This window comes from Geospiza fortis, unplaced genomic scaffold (assembly GCF_000277835.1).
Source record: "Geospiza fortis unplaced genomic scaffold, GeoFor_1.0 scaffold195, whole genome shotgun sequence".
Classification (NCBI taxonomy): domain Eukaryota; kingdom Metazoa; phylum Chordata; class Aves; order Passeriformes; family Thraupidae; genus Geospiza; species Geospiza fortis.
In genome coordinates this window covers 5438546-5458142 of record NW_005054324.1, presented here as the reverse complement: position 1 = coordinate 5458142, position 19597 = coordinate 5438546, and the positions used below count along the sequence as shown (strand labels likewise).

At 37.0% G+C, this 19597-nt stretch overlaps 1 protein-coding gene across 3 annotated transcripts in view; it reads left to right on the top strand.

Moving 5' to 3' along the window:
- Positions 1 to 13637, top strand: part of ZNF800 (zinc finger protein 800) — a 21824-nt gene extending 8187 nt beyond the window's left edge. The window contains exons 3-7 of one of the 3 annotated variants that reach the window (XM_031056937.1): positions 212 to 319; positions 2957 to 3052; positions 6319 to 6462; positions 8833 to 10588; positions 11940 to 13637. In XM_031056937.1, coding sequence (XP_030912797.1) covers positions 259 to 319; positions 2957 to 3052; positions 6319 to 6462; positions 8833 to 10588; positions 11940 to 11949 — 2067 coding nt within the window. In that variant the 5' untranslated portion in view covers positions 212 to 258 and the 3' untranslated portion in view covers positions 11950 to 13637. Of the gene's footprint in view, positions 1 to 208; positions 320 to 2956; positions 3053 to 6318; positions 6463 to 8832; positions 10589 to 11935 lie in introns of all 3 variants that reach the window. The other 2 variants (XM_005420916.3, XM_031056938.1) reach the window with 2 other exon arrangements.
- Positions 13638 to 19597: the final 5960 nt, after the last annotated feature.

Genomic DNA, 19597 nt, shown 5'->3' with positions numbered 1-19597 from the left:
CGCAGGTGGCGGCGGGCCGGGAGCGGGGCCGTGCTCGCCGCCGCCGTTGCAGAGGGCGTCGTGAGACCTGCCGAAACAATGGGACTTTCTCCTGCGCCAGGGGTGCCGCTGCCGCCGGCCTGCCCGGCCGTAGGAAGTGGGTGTGCGGGGATGGCGCGCTCCTGAGCCGCTTGTGCTTCGGCGGTGACTGCTAATTTGCTTATTTTAGCAGAAACGAGCTGCTGGATGTAGAAGGGAAGTAAGTCGTGCGCACGGAAAATGCCTCTAAGGGACAAGTGTTGTCAGACTGACCACCATCACCATGGATGCTGTGAACCAGGTATAGTGGTGTGTGATGCTTCGGCTGTTTTGCATGTTTCCTTCATTAAAAGTTTGCAGAAACGGTTGTGAGGATGTTAATGTAAATCATGAGTGTCAACTCTAGGTATAAAAAGTCTCTGAATTTTGTTTGTTTGGAAATTTTATTTTTTGTTTTTTTATTTTTTTGTATCCTTGAACTCTCACCTTAAAATCATTTAAGGAAGAGAATATTTTAGTTCCTGCATGTGGGGTAATCCTCAGGCCACCACATGGGCATTGTATGAAATGAACAGAGGAAGGCAAGAGCTTGTATGAAACAAGTCATCATTTTGTTTCCAAAAAGTGCATTTTTTTTTTGTAAAGTGGTGTTTCTGGTAATCGTTTGCATTTGTTGTTTATATTTTTACTCTGTCTTCTCTGGTAAACTGGTGAAATTGAACATCTTAGTCTCAGAGACGAAAAACCCCACCTAGAACAACTCTTTACATTCCATGCTTGAGTGATGTGAAAGATGCCATCAGTGGAAACTGTAATGAATATTCTGAAGGTTCAGCCAACCTTTTAGATGCTTTTGAAACTATTCTGCTTATTGTTATAATTAGTATTTTTAAAGGCTATTTTGTTTCTTTTTGCCTTGTTGTGGCATTTATTTGGATGCTTTCACTTACGTTTTTGAAAGAAAGGTGCTATTTGGATGCTTTCAATTCTGTTTTGAGAAGAAAGGCTTCAATTTGGGAAATTAACAGATGAAAACGTGAGCACAGTGACTTTGATTATGCCCCTTTAGTGAAATGTAATTTGAGAGTAGATATTGTTCAGTTAGTAGAAACATTTCTTTGTGTTGATATGAAATGGTTTTGAGTTGTTCTAATACTTTAAAAACACAAAAATATTTTTCTTGCCTGACAAGTTAACAGTGATGTGTTAGGTCTGCTTCACCTGTGTTACTCCTGTTGCTGTCAGTTGGTGTTGTACATGCATATTAGAGGCTATATACAAACCAAAATGTTTTATTTTGAAGTGTAGGGATTAGGTTAGTAGAATACAATATGCCATTGTGTTAGAGATCCTCAAATGATTAGCTGATTTGTCATCATTGTTATGTGTTTGTATTTATAATAGTATATTATGGGACCAGGATAGTTGGGTGGAATGTTCATTCTGTTGTCCTTTTTTACAGTGCTTTGTTTTCTGATGTTCTTTTCAGCTTTTTTCAGAATTTATTTATAACCTTGTAGGTCAATGTTCCTGTCAAAATTTATTTAGTCTATTTGCACTTATTATCTAGTTTCATACTGTGCCTCAACTGACCTTTATTACAATTAAATTTCTTAGAGATCTCAGCGCTACATTTAGAAATGAAAACCTTACAATGAGTTAAAATCAAACCAAATTGTTAAGGTGGGAGCCAGTTTATGAAATGCAAGGCTGGCTGTTTAGTCAAAAAGAAATATAAAATAAGACCTAACGATTTTGCAAACACATCTTCAAGAAGTGTTCTTATTCCTGTAAATTTGGGTTCTCTCTGGGCAAGGCTTAGTTGCCATATCTATACAGCAATGGAGTGCTATTAATTTTCATGCGCATAAATACTGCATATTGGAATTGCTGAAAGTTCTGATTAATACATGTTTTAATTTCAATAGCTTTTGCAAAGAATATGTGTCGGCAATGGAGAGAGACGGGGAAGACTGACTCGGTGATCACAATCCGATTTTGTTGTGGGATACAAAGACTTCTATTTCAGGGAGACTAGTAATGTGTACTACAATGATTAGGTTAAAAATCACATACACAAACTTATGCATATATCAACATCTCTTGCTTGCAGAGTTTAATGGGATTTTCTTTTCCCTGTAAACCTGTTTGATTTAATCTTCTTGCAATCTAGGTCTAATTTTCAAAGTTCGTTTGCTTTTGCCAAGGCATCCTGTTATCAAATCTCTTATGTTAACCAGGTCCAAAGTCCATCATCTGTCTTGTGTCCCCCAACATTCCAACAAATATGATATGGAAAGAAATATCAGAAATAAAGTATTCCCTCAGTAGTTTATTTGAGCCTGAAGAGTTTATTGAATGTAGCTTTCATGATTAAAAATGCTGTGATAGGTTTTTTTTGGTATATGCTATGTAGCAATGCTTGTGCTTTTTTTCTGATCATTGCTACTTTAAATTTGGCTTCAGTGTTTAGGTGCATAGTGGCAACAGTGAAGTCATGTAGTGTGCTGTGAAGTATTTGGTAATGCTGGTAATACACTATTTGGTAATGCTGCTTTGTACATGTCATTTGGTTTTAACAATGGGAGTCAAGTAGATTGTTCTGGGGAATTACTTTAATTGACAGACATTTCTAGGGAGTTAATTTGGCTTTATATATTTATATGCTTCTATGTTTTTTACATGTAGCTTTGAATACAGATAAAAAAAGTGATCAAAATGACACCAAACTGTCAGAAGGTTTCATACCTGGAAAATTCAGTGTTTTTGAATTGACTGTTTTTTAATTCAATATAAGTGACAATTTTAGAGTAAGGCTACTTTTACTGTAGTTCTGGCTGTTCTTTTTAGCTAGTTTACTGTATGTATGGAAGATTCCTAAATTACAAAAATTACCTGAGTGTTTTTTAATGGCTTATTATCTTTTTATATATTTCAGTGCATCTGTTGGAACCTGGTGATCCTCCGTTATTGCAGCAACCTCTGCAAACATCAAAATCTGGCATTCAACAAATCATTGAGTGTTTTCGATCAGGTAGGAAGCTATGCCTGACCCTTAAGAAGTTCATTACCTTGTTAAAAGAGTTATGTTTATTCAGTGTATTAAAATAATCAGCACCTGACTTTATGTATATTTGCAAAATATTTGTAGATTTTTGGAATTAGGTATTCCTTTTAAATAGGGGTTTTCATAGAAAGTATTGAAGATACAGATCTTGCTGTATAGTTATCCTTCAAAAACCTTAAAAATTAAGTTTGTTGTTCTGCTTTGTGTCATTTCTACTGCTATTATCAATGAGTTTATGATAAAACTCCTGAGGTGAAGAAAAAACTTAATCTTGAACATCTTAAATTGCTTCATCATCCTACTTTTAAGGTATTCCTTGATTGACTTTGGGAGTTGCACTACATTGCAATGAACAGCTAAGCATTTGCGGAGGTGTGCCAGGGAAGATTGAAACCTTCAATGTTTTCAAGCTGTTTCTACCCTTCTGATGTGGCAAACCAAACATTTTACGTTCACAACTTCTTTAGTGCTACTATCTATGTGTTTCTAGATTTTTTTCCTGTAGATCTTTTAAGTATGTTAAATGTGTCGTGTATAAAAACACTGCTGCTGTGCAATGAGATGCATGTCTGGTCTGAGTCTTGTTAATGGGCACAGTATTTAAGTTGTCCACTAGAGTTTCAATGACTTAAAACAAAAACAGGATGTGTGATTATTCATTAGTAACCTTTTTTAGTTTGCTTGAGGCCTCAAGAGATGCATGACAGGCTTCTTTTGCTTGAAGCAGATTAATGGAATATCTACTGGTAATAGCACAAACTAGTTGCAGGTACTTTGTCTCTGAGCTACTTCCTGATCATCCTGTCTGACAGGTATTAAATTGATAGCTTACTTTGATATCATCAGTCACCTGCATCCTGCATCAGGGAGGTCAGACAGAAGGCAAGAGGACTTAGAGAAAGATTTTACTGGCTGGTTTTGAACAAGCAACATTTCATTATGGAAAGAGAGTATTTGATTCTTGTGGTAAAGGAATAGAAATTTATGACAGAGTATTGCACATAACTGTTTAAGTAATTTTATCAAAAGCTTCTGTCATTCAAAGCATTAAGAATAAAAAGTGAATTTGAATTTTTTTTCTAAAAAAGAAACTGCTTGCAAAAGGCATAAATTTTGGAATTTCTGATAGAGATATTTATGACTGGTGTTCTCTACTGATTTATTATGACTTTGATGTTATTCTAGCATCAACATTTGCACATATTAACAGAATTTGGCAAGGTATCACCTGCTTTGCCATCACAATATACAATTAGATGTAACTACAAAATAGAGAAGACTTCAGTAAGTTAATTTTTTTTTTTTGCTTTTTCAAGAAGTTTCTGAATGTCAGCAGTTTATTTCAAAAGGACCAATAACTTTTCTTTACTCTCATCTGTGAAAAGTTTCACACATGCATAAGGATGATTTGAAGCCAGAATGACTACCATGTCATATAGTATGAAATCCTTTAATTTCATCCAGTAATTCTTAAATCCACTAATTTGTATTGGAAAAAAACATTTCAGTCCTGAACAGGGACTGAATATAACAGGGGAGAGAATGAGGAACCTGTATGTCCCTTGACTGGGTAGTAATTGAGAATTTTTTTTTTTTGAGAATGAGGCTTGTGGGTAGGGCATGCATGAACAGCATGGAATTTTATCTACATGGAGCATCTTCAGTTTTGTTCAACAGGATTCTCTTTATATGCAGAAATTCAAATGTTGGTGAGATCAGAGTAAAAAACTTGCTTTTAGGGGGGATCTCTGTACAATTTTTATTTGTTGCTATATCTAAATATAGTTGTATATATAGTAGCAAATATAGTTTGGTAGTCTGTTTGTAAAAATGCAGGTCAGATAAGGGTGAAGTTAGTAACACTCAAAGAAAGAGCAATGAATATATGGCTTGGGAAGGCATAGGAGGGGACAGAAACTGTGGTAGCCTCAGATGGTCAAGTTTGGAGACCATTTTTAAGGAACTGTTGAAGAAGACACTGTGCTTTGCTGAAACTCAGATTTAGAAAGCTTTGTAGTGCTCTTATTGCACCAAGAAATAAGTTTTCTTGGTAAGGCCCATTTGTATTGAAGACCTATTTCCTATTATGAAATTATTAATATTTGAAAGATTCTAATTTAGCAAAAAGTTCTGCAGTGTGACTCTGAGTTTGATCTTTGAAAGGAATTCTGAAGAGAAGTGTGATGAGATTGCAGAACACTTGACCTTGTAATTCAGATTGCAGAATGTCTTTCTGCTGCTGTTCCATATGTGTTTGATATTATTATTGATGGTCCAGCTTTGTTATATTTTTGCTTGTTTGATTTTGAATAACTAAATTCTAAGAAAAATCAAGATAGGTAAAATAGCTGAATTTGGTTAGTTAGTACTCCTTTCTAATTTGGAGTGGGTAAGCATCATTTAGTAAACTGCTGCTAATTTTAGGTGTTACATTCCTAATTTTCATGAGATGAGAAATGGAGTAAGTTTGAAGTGTAAAAAAGATGACAGGAGCTGGAATACTTCAACAATGCTAGATCTAACTGTCTTTGTATACAATGAGTGATAGTCTGGAAAGATGGCATATTTTATCACACTCTCTGTGTTTTAATAGAGATCTTTCTGGTTTAAGTTGTATGTATTTTCATTCCTTCAGGCTGAAAATATGCCTACATTTCTACCATCTTGCCTAAGTGTCATCATCTTGGACTTGGGTTAGATATCTAAGGGTAGTAACATTTCTTGACCTGTTAGTTATTCTCTTTGGTCTATTCAATCCTTTAGTTTTTTGCCTTACCAGGTGCCACTTCTGTGTGAAACAGCTGTATGTGTCTTTTTTTCTTAGCACTGTAGGATAACCCTAAAGAAAAAATACTACAGGCTTCTTTAAATGCTCTAGGTGCTTATTCTTTCCTATTGGGCAATTGTATTGCAACAACCAAATTGCTTAGTAGTAGTAGTAGTAAGAACTCTTTCCTAATGTTAGATGTTAGTTTTTATTGTAAATCATTGCACTTTCTCTGTAAACTGTGATGTGTGTAATCCTTGAGGGATTTTTTTGATCCCAGTCTTGTCTTCATAGTGAAATTTGGAGCATGTATCATAAACTTTCAGTACAAATGAAGTAGCACTAACAAAAGGTAAAATGCTGTTGTAATTATTCATGGTCTAAAATGTTTCCAGTTTCATGGGATGATGTGAATTAAGAAATGAACAGAAAGCCTTCCATAAGTGTAATTTTTATTTTATTACAGGAACGAAACAACTTAAACATATCTTGTTAAGAGATGTGGACACCATTTTTGAGTGTAAATTGTGCCGGAGTCTCTTCAGAGGATTACCAAATTTAATTACCCACAAAAAGTTTTATTGTCCTCCAAGTGTTCAGATGGATGATAGTAAGTCTTATTTATGTAAATGTTTAATAAAGCTATGTGAAGTTGAAAAATTTATCTTTCATTACTATTTACACAAACATCCCTGAAACAAAATGCAAAAAACCGAGGTGGATCTAAATTTCTGTAGTAATATATGTTGGTCACTTTTGTGTTATTGAAGGAGCTACACTAATGACTTTGTATGAATTAACAACCAAGAGCCATGCCACTATCATAATTAGATAGCTAGTTTATACATCTAGTCTTTTAATTGTCACTCTTAACACTTTTTATTCCTTCTTCCCCTTTTTCTTTCCCATCTGTCCTTTACTGTGAAAGATACCAAAAGCATGTCAAAGGACTGGGAAGTTAATCTCACAGAAGACAGTGACTCTAACAGGGTGTTTCAGTTTTAGGCCATCATAGCTCTGATGGATTTTGGCTGCTCCTGTGAAGTGACCTGGGTCAATAGTATTCTCTGGGTCTTAGTATTCTCCTGTACTGAGACAATACAGTGCTTGTGTCATGGATGCAGTCTTTTGGTTTTAGTCACTATGAAACACAGACTAAAAGTTTACCTTTCTATTTAACGATCTGTGCTTGAGTAATGCTGTCTCTTTTCCCCTGCTTCACTTCACCATATGCTGCTTTAACACATGCCTAGCCCAACATCTTTGTTGTGGAAAATGAGCTTTATTATTAAAAGAAGTTACTTAAATGAGGAAAAAGTTAAGAACTATATTTTTTATGGAAAAAGAAATTTACTATAGTCTCATTGCAGTGATGACTTCTTGTTAGTTGATTAATTTGGAAATGTGTCAGCATTCAAAAGTGTTTGTAAAGCTAATTATCTTGATCCCTTCACTAGATCAATATAGGTACAATGAGGATTTTTCTTTCCTGATTAATGCCTTACTGCCTCAATATTTCAAAAATTAGGAACAGAGATATACTTTGATGATTCTTTTCTCACATGGTATCAGCTGTAAGGAGAAGGTGAAAAGGCTGGTGCTGTCACCTTCCTTAAATGAGCTTGCTTGGCCAGTTAGAGAGTCACAGAGCTTCTCTGTGACAAGGGGTGACTTGAAGTTACAAAGCAAGGTTAGAAGTGCATGTGACTTTAGATGTAATAGTTTCTAAGCAAAGTAAGGTTACCCTGAGGAAAGACTTAACGTCCAGCTCCTGGCATTCTAGCTTTCTTTTAACTTTCTGATTAACTTTTGTATGTTAAAATGAAATAGCATGCAAGTAACATAGAAATAAAATAACTTCCACTGTTCACTATGAGGTGCAAATAAAAGGAATAATATTACACACTCTGAATAAAACTGTATAAATACTTGTGCTTTATATAAAATTGAGTATAGTTATTAAACTAAGTGGGAGTTTTTTCAATAAGTAAAAGATAGTGAACAGGAGCTGGGAATCAAAGTTCAGCACACCATGGTGAAAAATCCATGCACTCAATATAGTCATGAAGTAGTCTTAAAAGGTACTATAAAATAGGAAAGACTTTTTTACTCTTGGTGAAAGCTATATAGATAGGCTCATTTGAAACTGACTGTAAAAGCTGTTAAAAATTCAGTGTTAAAAATGGGTTTGGAGCTACAAAACGCCTATTTTTTGTACTGGCGCTTGCCATGTATTGCTGGGTGTGTGGAAGGAATAACTCTGACTATGGGCTTTTTATTAGCTGTTACCAGGACTCACATCTTTAAAATTATCCACAATAATCTGAACTGTGTCATCTCAGTGCCTCACCTTTTTGCTGTAGGACCCCAGCTTCCTAGTTGTGCCATTGCGGATGCTTTGAGTGTCTCACTGGGAACTAGAGCACTGAACTAATTTGGCATTTAAAGGGAGAATTTTACTGAGACCTGTAAAATATGGTCTATTTATATCTTCATGCAATGCTCACGTTACACAGATGTTTCATTCTTTGGTAAGGATTCACAGAGGTTCAGAATTCACAGAGAAGGGCTTATTTCCAGAATTAGGTTCCTTTATTGTGAGTGCCTGTATCCCACAGTATGAAAATTGGTTTTTAATGATACTTCAGGCTTAGTTGCACACCTGCAGAACAAGCTCAGTCAAATGATGTTATTCTTGCAATTGATACAATTTTTTAAAGACTAGCTTAATTCCAGTCATACAGATATTTAGTTCAGGTGGCTTTCACATTAGCACGCCAGGAAGGTTATTTCCAATGCTGGCTTTTAATAAAAAGGCAACTTGCAATGATTACTCAAAGCCTTTGAGTGTTCAGAGAGTACAAAAGAGGATTTGTGGAAATTTGTAGATTTAATTCACATAGTAGTTAAAAGCTACTTTGAAATTGAAATAATTGGAAATTACCAAATCATTAAAAAATACCTTTTCCTCTTTTCACAGACCTCCCACATACAAAAGATAAGCAGAGTCAAGCCATAAATGACCTTCTTGAAGCAATCTATCCAAGGGTAGATAAGCAAGAATATATAATTACATTGGAACCTATAGAAACTAATCAGAATGCTGTATTTCAATATGTATCAAGGACTGATAGCCCAGATGAGAACACAGAAAGTAGCCATACCCCCGATCAAGCTCCAGTACAGATCCAGGAACCCAGCACTGAGCAACCCAAGACTGTTTCAGCTCCAGCCCCAGTCCCAGCTGGGGATACTGTAGAATTACCTCCTGCTGATCCTGTTACAAACAAGGTGATATCTACTCCTGAAGAACAGCCACCAGTGGTAAATCCTGACTTGGACTCTCTGGATAATTCTGATTATGGCCACCAATTGATTTGTTGCCTCTGTAGGAAGGAATTTCATTCAAGACGGAGTGTACGCCGGCACATTCGAAAAGTACACAAAAAAAAGATGGAAGAACTAAAGAAGTATATAGAAACAAAAAAGAAACCAAACCAGTGCTCTGCAAGAGGACGAAATAAGAATGTTCTTGTCGCGTTAGGTAGAAGTTGTCCTGTGTGTTACAAATCATTTGCCACAAAAGCCAATGTAAGGAGGCATTTTGATGAAGTTCATAGAGGATTAAGAAGGGATTCCATTACTCCTGATATAGCTACAAAGCCTGGGCAACCTTTGTTCTTGGATACAGTTTCTGCTAAAAAATCTCTTAAGACCAGAAAACAAAAGTCGTCGTCAAAGGCTGAATACAATTTAAGTGCATGCAAATGCCTTCTGTGCAAGAGGAAATATAGTTCACAGATAATGCTGAAAAGGCATATGCAAATTGTTCACAAGATAACTCTTTCTGGAAAGAATTTTAAAAGAGAGAAAGGACCTAACAATGCTACCAATGGCACAGAAATACAAGTCGAACCAGCAGATTCTGTAGAACCTTCACCCCCTTCCATTGTGCTTTCTCCACAGAATGAATTAAAGGGAACAAATCATTCAAATGAGAAAAAGAACACACTGTCAGCACAGAAAAATAAGATTAAACAGGACCCTGAAAACCCTAAATCAATGTCTAAATCAACGACTAAATCAACCTGCAAATCAACCACTAAATCAACCCCTAAATCAACCAATGCATCTGCTGCAGGTGGCCAGCAAAAAGCCAGGAAGCCAAAACTTTCAGCTGGCTTTGACTTTAAGCAGCTTTACTGTAAACTCTGTAAGCGCCAATTTACGTCTAAACAGAATTTAACAAAACACATTGAATTACACACAGATGGAAATAATATTTATGTTAAATACTACAGGTGTCCACTGTGCTCTTACGAAACACGTCGCAAGCGTGATGTGATCCGACACATAACCGTGGTTCACAAAAAGTCGCCACGCTACCTTGGGAAAATAACAGCTAGTTTAGAAATAAGAGCAATAAAGAAGCCAATTGATCTTGTTCTAAATAAGGTGACAAAAAGAGGCTCTCAGAAGGATGAAACAAAACAGATCGGTTCAAAACAGGATGTCACCTCTAATTCTCCCAATAAAAAGTATGAAGGAGCCGATGTTGGCATTGAAGTAAAAGTAACAAAAAACTTTTCTCTGCACCGATGCAATAAATGTGGGAAAGCATTTGCCAGAAAAGCTTTTCTAGAACATCATAAGAAAACCCACAAAGCAAACGTATCACATTCACCTGAAGAAAGTAAAACCAAAGGCAGAAGTACAAGATCTAAAGCTGTTGTCTGGTGAGGAAAAAGAAAAAGTGTTTTGTCTTTTTTTTTTTTTTTAAAAAAAAAACAACAATACCGCTGCATTTCTTTTGCTGTTTTTGATTTATTGCTGAAAACATATTTTCCCATACATTTTATGGTTAGTGGTTTAAATGCAAAAGTAGATGTCAAATTTGTTTCTTTTTTAGAATTTTGGAAAAGAGTTTAAATTAAATTTGTCATTGTAGAAAGACGGAATGTAGATTAAAATGTACTAAGTCAACTCTTTAAACTGTCTTAGGCATCTGCTGTAATAAAGCTAATATAAGTACATTTTTAAAATAGTATTTTTTTTAAATTAACTGTAATTTTGTATGGTTTGAATAACTTAACTCATTTAACTTTGTTGTGACCACTTGAAGAAGTACTAAAAGTACTAAAGTAAAAGCTGATAACAAAAAATTTCTATGAACTTACTGGAATTAGCATTTGTGAATTTAAATTTTTATTTTAATGTGTATTGCAAACACACTGTCAACAAAAGTGCATAGAGCAGGTTTTTAATGTAATTTGGTTGCTTAGTTGCTTTGATTTAAAATCATTATGGGTTAGGTGTCTGCAAATACCTTTGAAGTCATCAAATTTAGAATTCCATTCTTTTAGTGCTTATTTATATAAGCCCAGGTTTGGAGACTTCTGGTCATTTAGTTTTTTTAATTGTTCAAATCTTATCAAAGTTTTTGCTTTAAGCATTGGTGTGTATTGAAGTCTGCCCTAGAATTTTCCAAACTTTTGCTTATGTGGTGCTCTCTGAATTTTTTACACTTGGCAGGGTTGTATTTGTAGCTACTCAGTTTTCCATAGGCCTTGCCATGGCCAATTTTTAGAGGACCTTTTAAAAAAGAAAATATTTGTGTGCAGTCACTTTGTGTTTCAAACTGACCAATTGATGGCTGAAGGTTGGGGATTGTACAAAAGTATGATGAAGAGAGACTGTAATGATAATTTTAGGAGTTTTTAACATCCTTATGTAAAATTATCTTTCTAGCATATTTGGCAAAAAGCAAAGTATATGTGCCTTGTTCTATGTTTCTGGGAGGTGATTTGATTTGAGTTCAGCTTTCACAGTGAATAACCACCTAGTTATATTAAATTGTGATGTGGTGCTTTCATGGGTTTCTAATAAATCCTGACCAAATTAGGCAGAACTTCAAAAATGAACTGAGTTGAACCCTGAATTATGCTGAATTCTAGAGGAGGAGTGACTTCTGCATTTTGAATAAGAATTAAAAATTTAACCTTGTAAATTATTTATGTTGTGTAGTTTAAAAGAGAATTATATGGGTGAACTCAAAGTATTAATTTATTCCCATTTCTCTTCAGATAGGTTCAAGTGATGTTCGGAAAGTTTGAAGTTCATTTGAATGAAAAGGACTTTAGTTTGTTGGTGGAACTACTAATTCTTGATAATGGTACTATAAGGAGGAAATACTTTGATAAGCTGGTTTTTTTTTTTGCAATATTAATAATCATTCTGACTGCTTGTGGGACAGTACCACATCCCAAAACACTGAAGTAGTTGAAGTGAAATGCACGTGGTTCTAAATTAGCAGTTATCTCTATGGAGTTGTAGTTTGACCCAGTATAGGACAAACTTCCTGAAATTGAAAAAGAGTATACCAGAGACAAGTTAATGAGCAGCTGCTTTGGAAGAAGGTGGATTTTCCTCATTTAGGAAAGCTTCAGAAAACTCATCATGCATACTGGCCCTCCCTGGCAGTGCTAATTGATGGACAGCTCAAACTTGGATGTGATAGCCTACTTTGGTAAATGTTGTATTATATACTGTTTTAAATTTATTACAAATGAATGTATAAGAGCAAACAATGTAGTGTTTATTGACTGAATTCTACTAATTTTTAGTATTTGCCGTAAATTCAGTTTGTTCATGCTGACTAATTTCCGAGTTCAAAGACATTCTGAATTTCACTGTGCTGAAGTTGCTTCAAAGACCTCCATTTTGTTTCCATATGTGGTTCACAGGAAAACTTTGTAAACATCTAGAAAGTTTACAAGAATATCCACATTCCTCTATTGTTTAATTTTTAAAAATTATACACAAGCACTTTAATGATAGTTGCAGTTTATTTTTTCAGTTTATTTTTGAAAGATCAACACACTAATGTTAATATGAAGGTAGTGAATATTTGCTGATGTATTATAGACAATCTGTGCACAACCACTTATAATGTTAGCTTATTTCATTAAATATTAATAAAAAGGGAGGATAGTTTGGGAGAAACTCAAAATATATTTTCTCTCAAAATCATAAATGACCACTATGGGTAACACTTGACTTTGTGTAATTGGAAAATGTTTAGATACCCTTTTTTAAACCTTTTAATCAAGATTGTAGTAAAACAGTTGCATGCCTACCATTATGAAGTTCTTGGCAGGTTTCATGCAATCATGGATTTTCTTTCAAGTTTTTTTTTGGTTGTTTGATTTTTTTTTGTTTATTTTTTATTTTTTACCTTTTAGAAAATATTTTGTTTAGTGATTTGTGTCAAATTGCTACAATTTGAAAGGTATTGTACATCAGATGAAATACCATGTTTTTATATTGGTTCACTCCCTTACTTAGGGAGGTGCCTCATGTTCATATATACTTTTTTTGTATAAAATATATCTAAATGTTGATCACGAGATCAGGAGTAAAAATACTTTTATGGATAGAGAACTATTTGGCCCTGTTAGTGCATTGCACTAAAAATACTGTGAACGGGAACTAAGATTTTAGCTTTGCTCAAAATGTTCTATATTGAATGTACATGCTTTTGTTTGGATAAATGTGTACTGTATTTGATGGAAAATAAAGCAGACTGGAAATGATTTTTAAGTGGGCATAAACAAAAGATGTGTTTGTAAAATTGGGATATCTGTCACTCCACAGTCGGAAATTACATTGTTTGTATTTTGTAAAGTTTTATTTGTTGATCATTGAAGCTAGTTCTTTGTAATATGCTGTTGTAATAAATGGGTTTTTTTTAATTAAAAATCTGGCACTTGTGGAGTGAACGCTTCACACTGGTGGTCAACCCTTGCTGTATTTTTGGCAAACACTGCTCATATTGGCCTTTTGTTCCTTGTAAGGGAATCTCTTCCTTAACTGAGGAACTCTTGTTGTTACCCTTTTAGAACAAAATACTGAAGAAGACTGGCTATGATAATACTGGCATTTTTTGTTTTGATGCTTTCCTGCCATTTCAGTCTAAGGCAACTTGGATGTACCTGGTCTGTGTTCTCAGCCTCTCCAGTGCTAGCTGGTTCAGCTCTCTTGGCTGAGCTGGATTTGCTCTTTCACATTACTTATATGCTTTGAGCCTGACAGTCAGCTCCTTTATTAGGGGCAAAACAGTCTGCTTTGATGGTCTTCCACAGCTGTTGATGTTATCTGAAAGACCTGAGTGGGCTCAGTGGCAGAGCAGAGACCAAAAAGTGCAGTCCAAGGTTTGCAGCAGATCTTATGTGTACACATGCTTAGATTTTTTTCACTCTGTTGCTCAGTTGTTTTCTTCTCCAGGATGTTGTGGTTTTATAGTTTTCAGCTTGTGACTTTCTGCAGCAAACAAAGGGATTTTTTGAGTTACTGTCTTGTGGCCAGGCAGGTGGGGTGAATCTTAGACTGAAATGGATGTGTAAATTGTAATCAGCTTCCTTCGCTACATACATCTAAATTTCAACTGCTGCTCTCTGAAGAAACAGCTACCTAAGAATGAGCAAGCCTAGAGTGGACGCATCATCCTTTAAGTGTGTAAAGCTGCATTTTCTATCAAAAATACATTCATGATACTGACAGATGAGATCAGTAATTTGTCTCAGGTATAGAAGTGGTAATGGCTTTCCAAATTCAGTGAGACATTTCTCTGCATGGTGTCAAACTGGTAGTACATTAGGTGGTGGCTGGGTTGACAAGGCTTAGGATTGGGTGTCTGTGCTGTTTCAGAGTACTTGTTCCCATTAGTATAAGCGAGGAAAACAAGGTACATGACTTTGTTAACCTGCTCAGAACTGAACTGATTGTGACTCTGGTCTCTTTTATTAAATCTCTGTGCATAAATATTGCCATTTGCTTCCTCAAGGATCACTTGCATATGTGAACAAATTAGGCATTGTGAAAATGGTGTTTGACACTGAAATGACTGAAGGGACTGTTTTCTTAAGTGAAGCTCGGGCTGGAATCTGTTCAGTTTGTACAGGTCATTGTTTTTGCAGTACAATAACATGCAAACACCTCATAAGTTGTACTTCATTTGGCATTTGCTATTCTGAGTTACTGTTTAATTATCATTATTTCATGATTTTAACTCCAGAATTTGCTTTTCTGCTATTCAAGGTGATACTGGAGATATTCCTCTTAGAAGAGTTATTTTCAGCAAGCTGTCTTTCAGTTTACAGTTACCTTATCTGGGTGCAGTGGTAGGATGTTTGCTTTCCTTGTTTTCTCTCTGTAAATGCTATGGCTAGTAACTGATCACAGCAATGCAGAGTCAGATACTCAGTTATGTTTTGACTGTGACTTTCAGAAAGAAATTTCGTCTTGGAGAAACGTACTGAGAAGTGTGGAGGATGCCTTTGAAACTGAGTGCCCACACAGCTGTGGACTGACCCACAATGATTGGAAATGGCCAGCAAACTGTTAGCATTCTTGGCTTCAAAACAAGACTGGTAACAGACTAAGATACTTCTGCATCTTGAAAAGCAGAAAAAAATGGTTTTGTATCTTAGAGCTAATTTTCTCAGTAGATTGTTTGCCTACACCAGTATAACGCAGGGCAATATAATCCAAAAGTAGTAGAATTCCTAATATATTTTTAAACATTTTTTGAGGGATAAGGCTTAATATGTGACTTAGGTTCTATTAAAATAGGAAATGATAAAACAATGTCACTTTGATAGGTACATTAGCACAGCTGCAAGACAGTCATCTTACTCCTTCATAAAAAGTCTCTTCCCTTGTGGAAGGTGCTTGCTGTCATTTTTATGTTTCCATTACTCACCTGTGTAGTTCCCAGTTCAATTTTCATTTTACTGTTTGGCCGTGGTTGAATTTTCCTGAATTATCTATGTGCTTATCATGTTAGCTTCTTTAAACTCCTAATTTGTGAAGTAGAATTTTTGTTTCTTTTTTGAAAGCTGCTTTAAAAACGCTTGTCATTTGATAGTGTTGGGTCAGTGTTCTTGGGCTTTTTTTTTTGTGAAGGATGAGGTGATCCAAGCACCACTGATTTGGGTGTTCAGATTTTGGTTGTGGAGTCTTAGAAGCTGATTTTGAAAAAGACAAGAAGAGATCCAGGCAGGAAAAATGTGGACCCTCTTATATTTATGCCTTTAAAAATAGATTAGAGAAAAAACTGCCAGAAGTAATATTTCTCTCCTGGCACTACGCACCTGATAAATGGCTCGAGAACTTCAGGCCCTATCCAGCTCTATTTTCTCACTATTTCTGTGTTCCTGAATTAGAAGTGAAGTGTTTATTTTTCTCTTGTGTTGTGTTTTTTTATTATTTTATTCTTTTTCATTTGCAGTTTGGTGCTCTTGGATTGTTTTCTCCTTAGTTATTAAACTGTTGTTTGGAGAGGTTGAAGGTAATGTGTAATTAAATTCAAATCATTACCAAATCCTGGTTTCTCTGCTCTGAAGGGGCTTGCTGCCTTTGGAGCTACACTTTCTGACTTTGGAGCAAAAATAATCAATAAATAAAATTGATAAGAGTAACAAGGTAACTATGGCAAGACTCATTGAAAGCACTTGAGGCTGGTGCTTTTTTTTTTAACTGCCTTATACTAGGTACATATGAGAGGAACAGGGTAATTGCTACAGCATTCACTGCCTTGAAAACCAATTCTTGTTTTTGCCTTGGTATGATGAACGAAAGGCTTTGGGCCAGTGCTTTGTGTGTGAACAGGAGAGGCAGGAGGGCTATAGTTATCATTAGGCTGTGACTATACACTGCCATAATGCCACATCCTCTTCCCTGGACCAGGGAGACTTTGGAAAAAGAGTCAGAAGACCCTGAGCCTGGAAGAAATCTCATTTTGGAGTGGTGGATGCAAGCAGAGGAGCAGAAAGAAAATCTTTCTGTGGGAGAAGCTCAGGGTTGGTGAGGAATGAGGTTTTTCAGGTCTGCACTGGCTTTTGAGGAAAGGAGCCTGAACATTGGTGGGGAGTCAGTGCCAAGGAAACCCAACAATGCCTAGAGAACACCTCGGTCCTTTTCTGGGATGGAAAGGGTGAGGTGGGGAGTCACCCTGCGCCGCCGCCTGAGCTGCTCTGACTTTGGGAGAATGGAATGCAAATCGGCGATTTCAGCTTGTGCGGTAGCTGTTTTCACAAAAGGCCTCAGGGGGTTCCCGTTCCGTGCCCGCCCGCCGAGGCTCGGTGTGCTGTGCGGAGCTGCCGCCAGGTGGCAGCAGGGAGCGGGCCGGGCTGGGCACTGCGAGCGCTGCCCCGCCTCGGTCTGTGGGCACAGCCTCGGATCCCGAGCTGGCTGTGCAAACAGCCAACACAGGTTACTTGGGCCTTTGACACAGCCTCGGTCTGTGGGCACAGCCTCGGGCAGCGAGCTGGCTGTGCAAACAGCCAACACAGGTTACTTGGGCCTTTGACACAGCCTCGGACAGCGAGCACAGCCTCGGGCAGCGAGCTGGCTGTGCAAAAAGCCAGCACAGGTCACTGTGCAAAGGTGGCCTTGGGCCTCTGACACAGGAATGAGGCATTAATGTGATACCTGCAAGCAGTTTGTAGCTTGTGACATTTGAAATTCTTGAATGATGTTTGTAAGGATGAAGACTTAGGGTTTGCTTGATTGCACTTGCTCTTTGTCCCCAAGGCTGTGGAATAGCTGGGGACAATGCATTGTAGGGGTCAGGTGTGATCTACTTTTGGGATCTCTAGCTTGTCAGAGTGGCCCTGAGAAAAGTTCAAAAGTCTCTTTTCCCAGCCCGGTGCTTGAAGAAGGAGTCAGAGCTCTTCATTTCTCGGTCTCAAGGTTGTTTATTGTATCTTATCTATAAAATTCTTTCTCCTGTCCTGCCGAGGTCCATCCAGCAGGACAGTTCCAGGCACACTGCCTGCCCCCGGGGTGGTGTTATGTCTTTATACTAAAAACTACGTATACAATGTTTACAATTACTTTCCAACACCTATCACCTATGTTAGACAGTGAGCTTCTACTCTAAACCAATCTATAAGTGCCAACATCACAGCATAAGATGGAGGCTAGGAAGGAGAAAGGCTGGACATGCCCAGATTCCTCCATCTTGCCCCCTGAACCCCCATTCTAAAAACCCCAAAATCTACTTTTTCACCCTGTGATAAATTCACTGTCATTCTACTTAAACTGTCGTGGCTTGTAATCCTGCATGTAAAGGTTAGTAATTGTTTTTTCCAAGGGCTAAATCAAAGGCACAGGGGTCTTGGGCTTTTCGCCAAGGTCTCTGAGCCCCCTGACTAGGTCTTGAGTCCTCCAGGGCAGCCAGAGGAATTTCCTGGGTTCCCACAATCTGCCAAGGTGCTCTCTCAAAATTAGCTGTACAACCTGTGCAGCTCAATAGCACTTAAGCTCCTTTTTTGTTATATAGTCCCTTGCTGAGTATCAAGAGATGATTTGTACTTTTCTAATGTCTTTCGCCTCCTCTAAGCTTCATTTAACTTACTTTTATATTTAAAAAGTGAAATGCTGGACACAAGATTACCTCCACCTTTTAAAATGCAGAAACTTCATCTTGGGAATGGTGGAAGACATCTCATAAATAGAAATTTCTGCACTGTTATGTTATTTAGCATCTATTAACATGTTGTTTTCAGACCTCAAATCCTATTCTATTCCCAGACTTATTGTTTGGAAAGGAGAAACATGGGTCATGTTTTTAGATAGATACCATCTCTTTTATACTTCTGGTATAGATGACCGCCTAATTTCAAGTTAACACAGCTTCTGCCAAAAGAAAGAAAATAATATTAATTGAAAAGCAGCTAGTATGTTTTCCAAATGAGCATTTGTGTGGTTTTGGTGTGTTATTTTGTCTTGAACTGGTTGTTTTGTTATTGTTGCTTGCTTGTTTGCTTTTTCTTCTTCAAAATGGAAAATATCTTAGTATCTCATATTCTGGGCAGTAACTGCAGGGAATACAATACTGTGTTGGTAGCTATAATGAGGCATATACAGGTCAGTATGCAGTATAGTGACGGTTCTGTGTTTTGGATGATGGCTAAAACCAGTTGTGCCGCATCAGAGCCCCTCTTTTTCACAGCTTCTAATTCTGCCTGTAAAGAAATGTGTGTGTATTGAATTAAACTAATTAAAACTTCTGCAGAGAGCTTGATTATTCTGGTTGTAGACAGTCAAATCAGACCTCTTAAGGACACACATGATTTAATGTGTAGATGCCAATCTGTTGCCTGTGGACCCATTTACATGTGCAAGCATCTGTAGCCCTTCATGTCAGATTTATTGGATTCACACAGTGCACAGTTTAATGTTTATGTGAAATGATGAATTTGCTGAAAATGAGCTCTCTGCAGTGGTTATAGCTGCAATTCTAAGTTTCCAGAAGTTTTGACTGCCTAAATTGTACAGCAAAACTTAGCACTGCTGTGAGAGTGCATTGAGTCAGTGAGGAGGCTTCCTAGCTCACTGGTGTCATGGTCACTCCAGGTCCCAGCTTCTCCTGTGCTGCTTCCTGTGGTGTTCCTGCTGTGCCCCAGCTCTTCCTGCCTGCAGCACCTGCAGCTAATGCAATATCTTAGCCAGCTTCCTTGACACTGTGACCTTTTCTGAGAAAAAGAAAATATGTGTTTTTTGCTATTCCCAGGAATGCCTTTCCTCTACTGGCCTTTTGTTTATGTCTGCTTGCAGACAGCCCCTTTCAACCAGGTCATATCTATTGTTCATTATAAGCTTGGACGTGTGCAAGTAGCTCAAGCTTCAGCTCCATAAAGAGTATGCTCCAGGCTCTGAAGAATTTTAGATGGAGGATCATT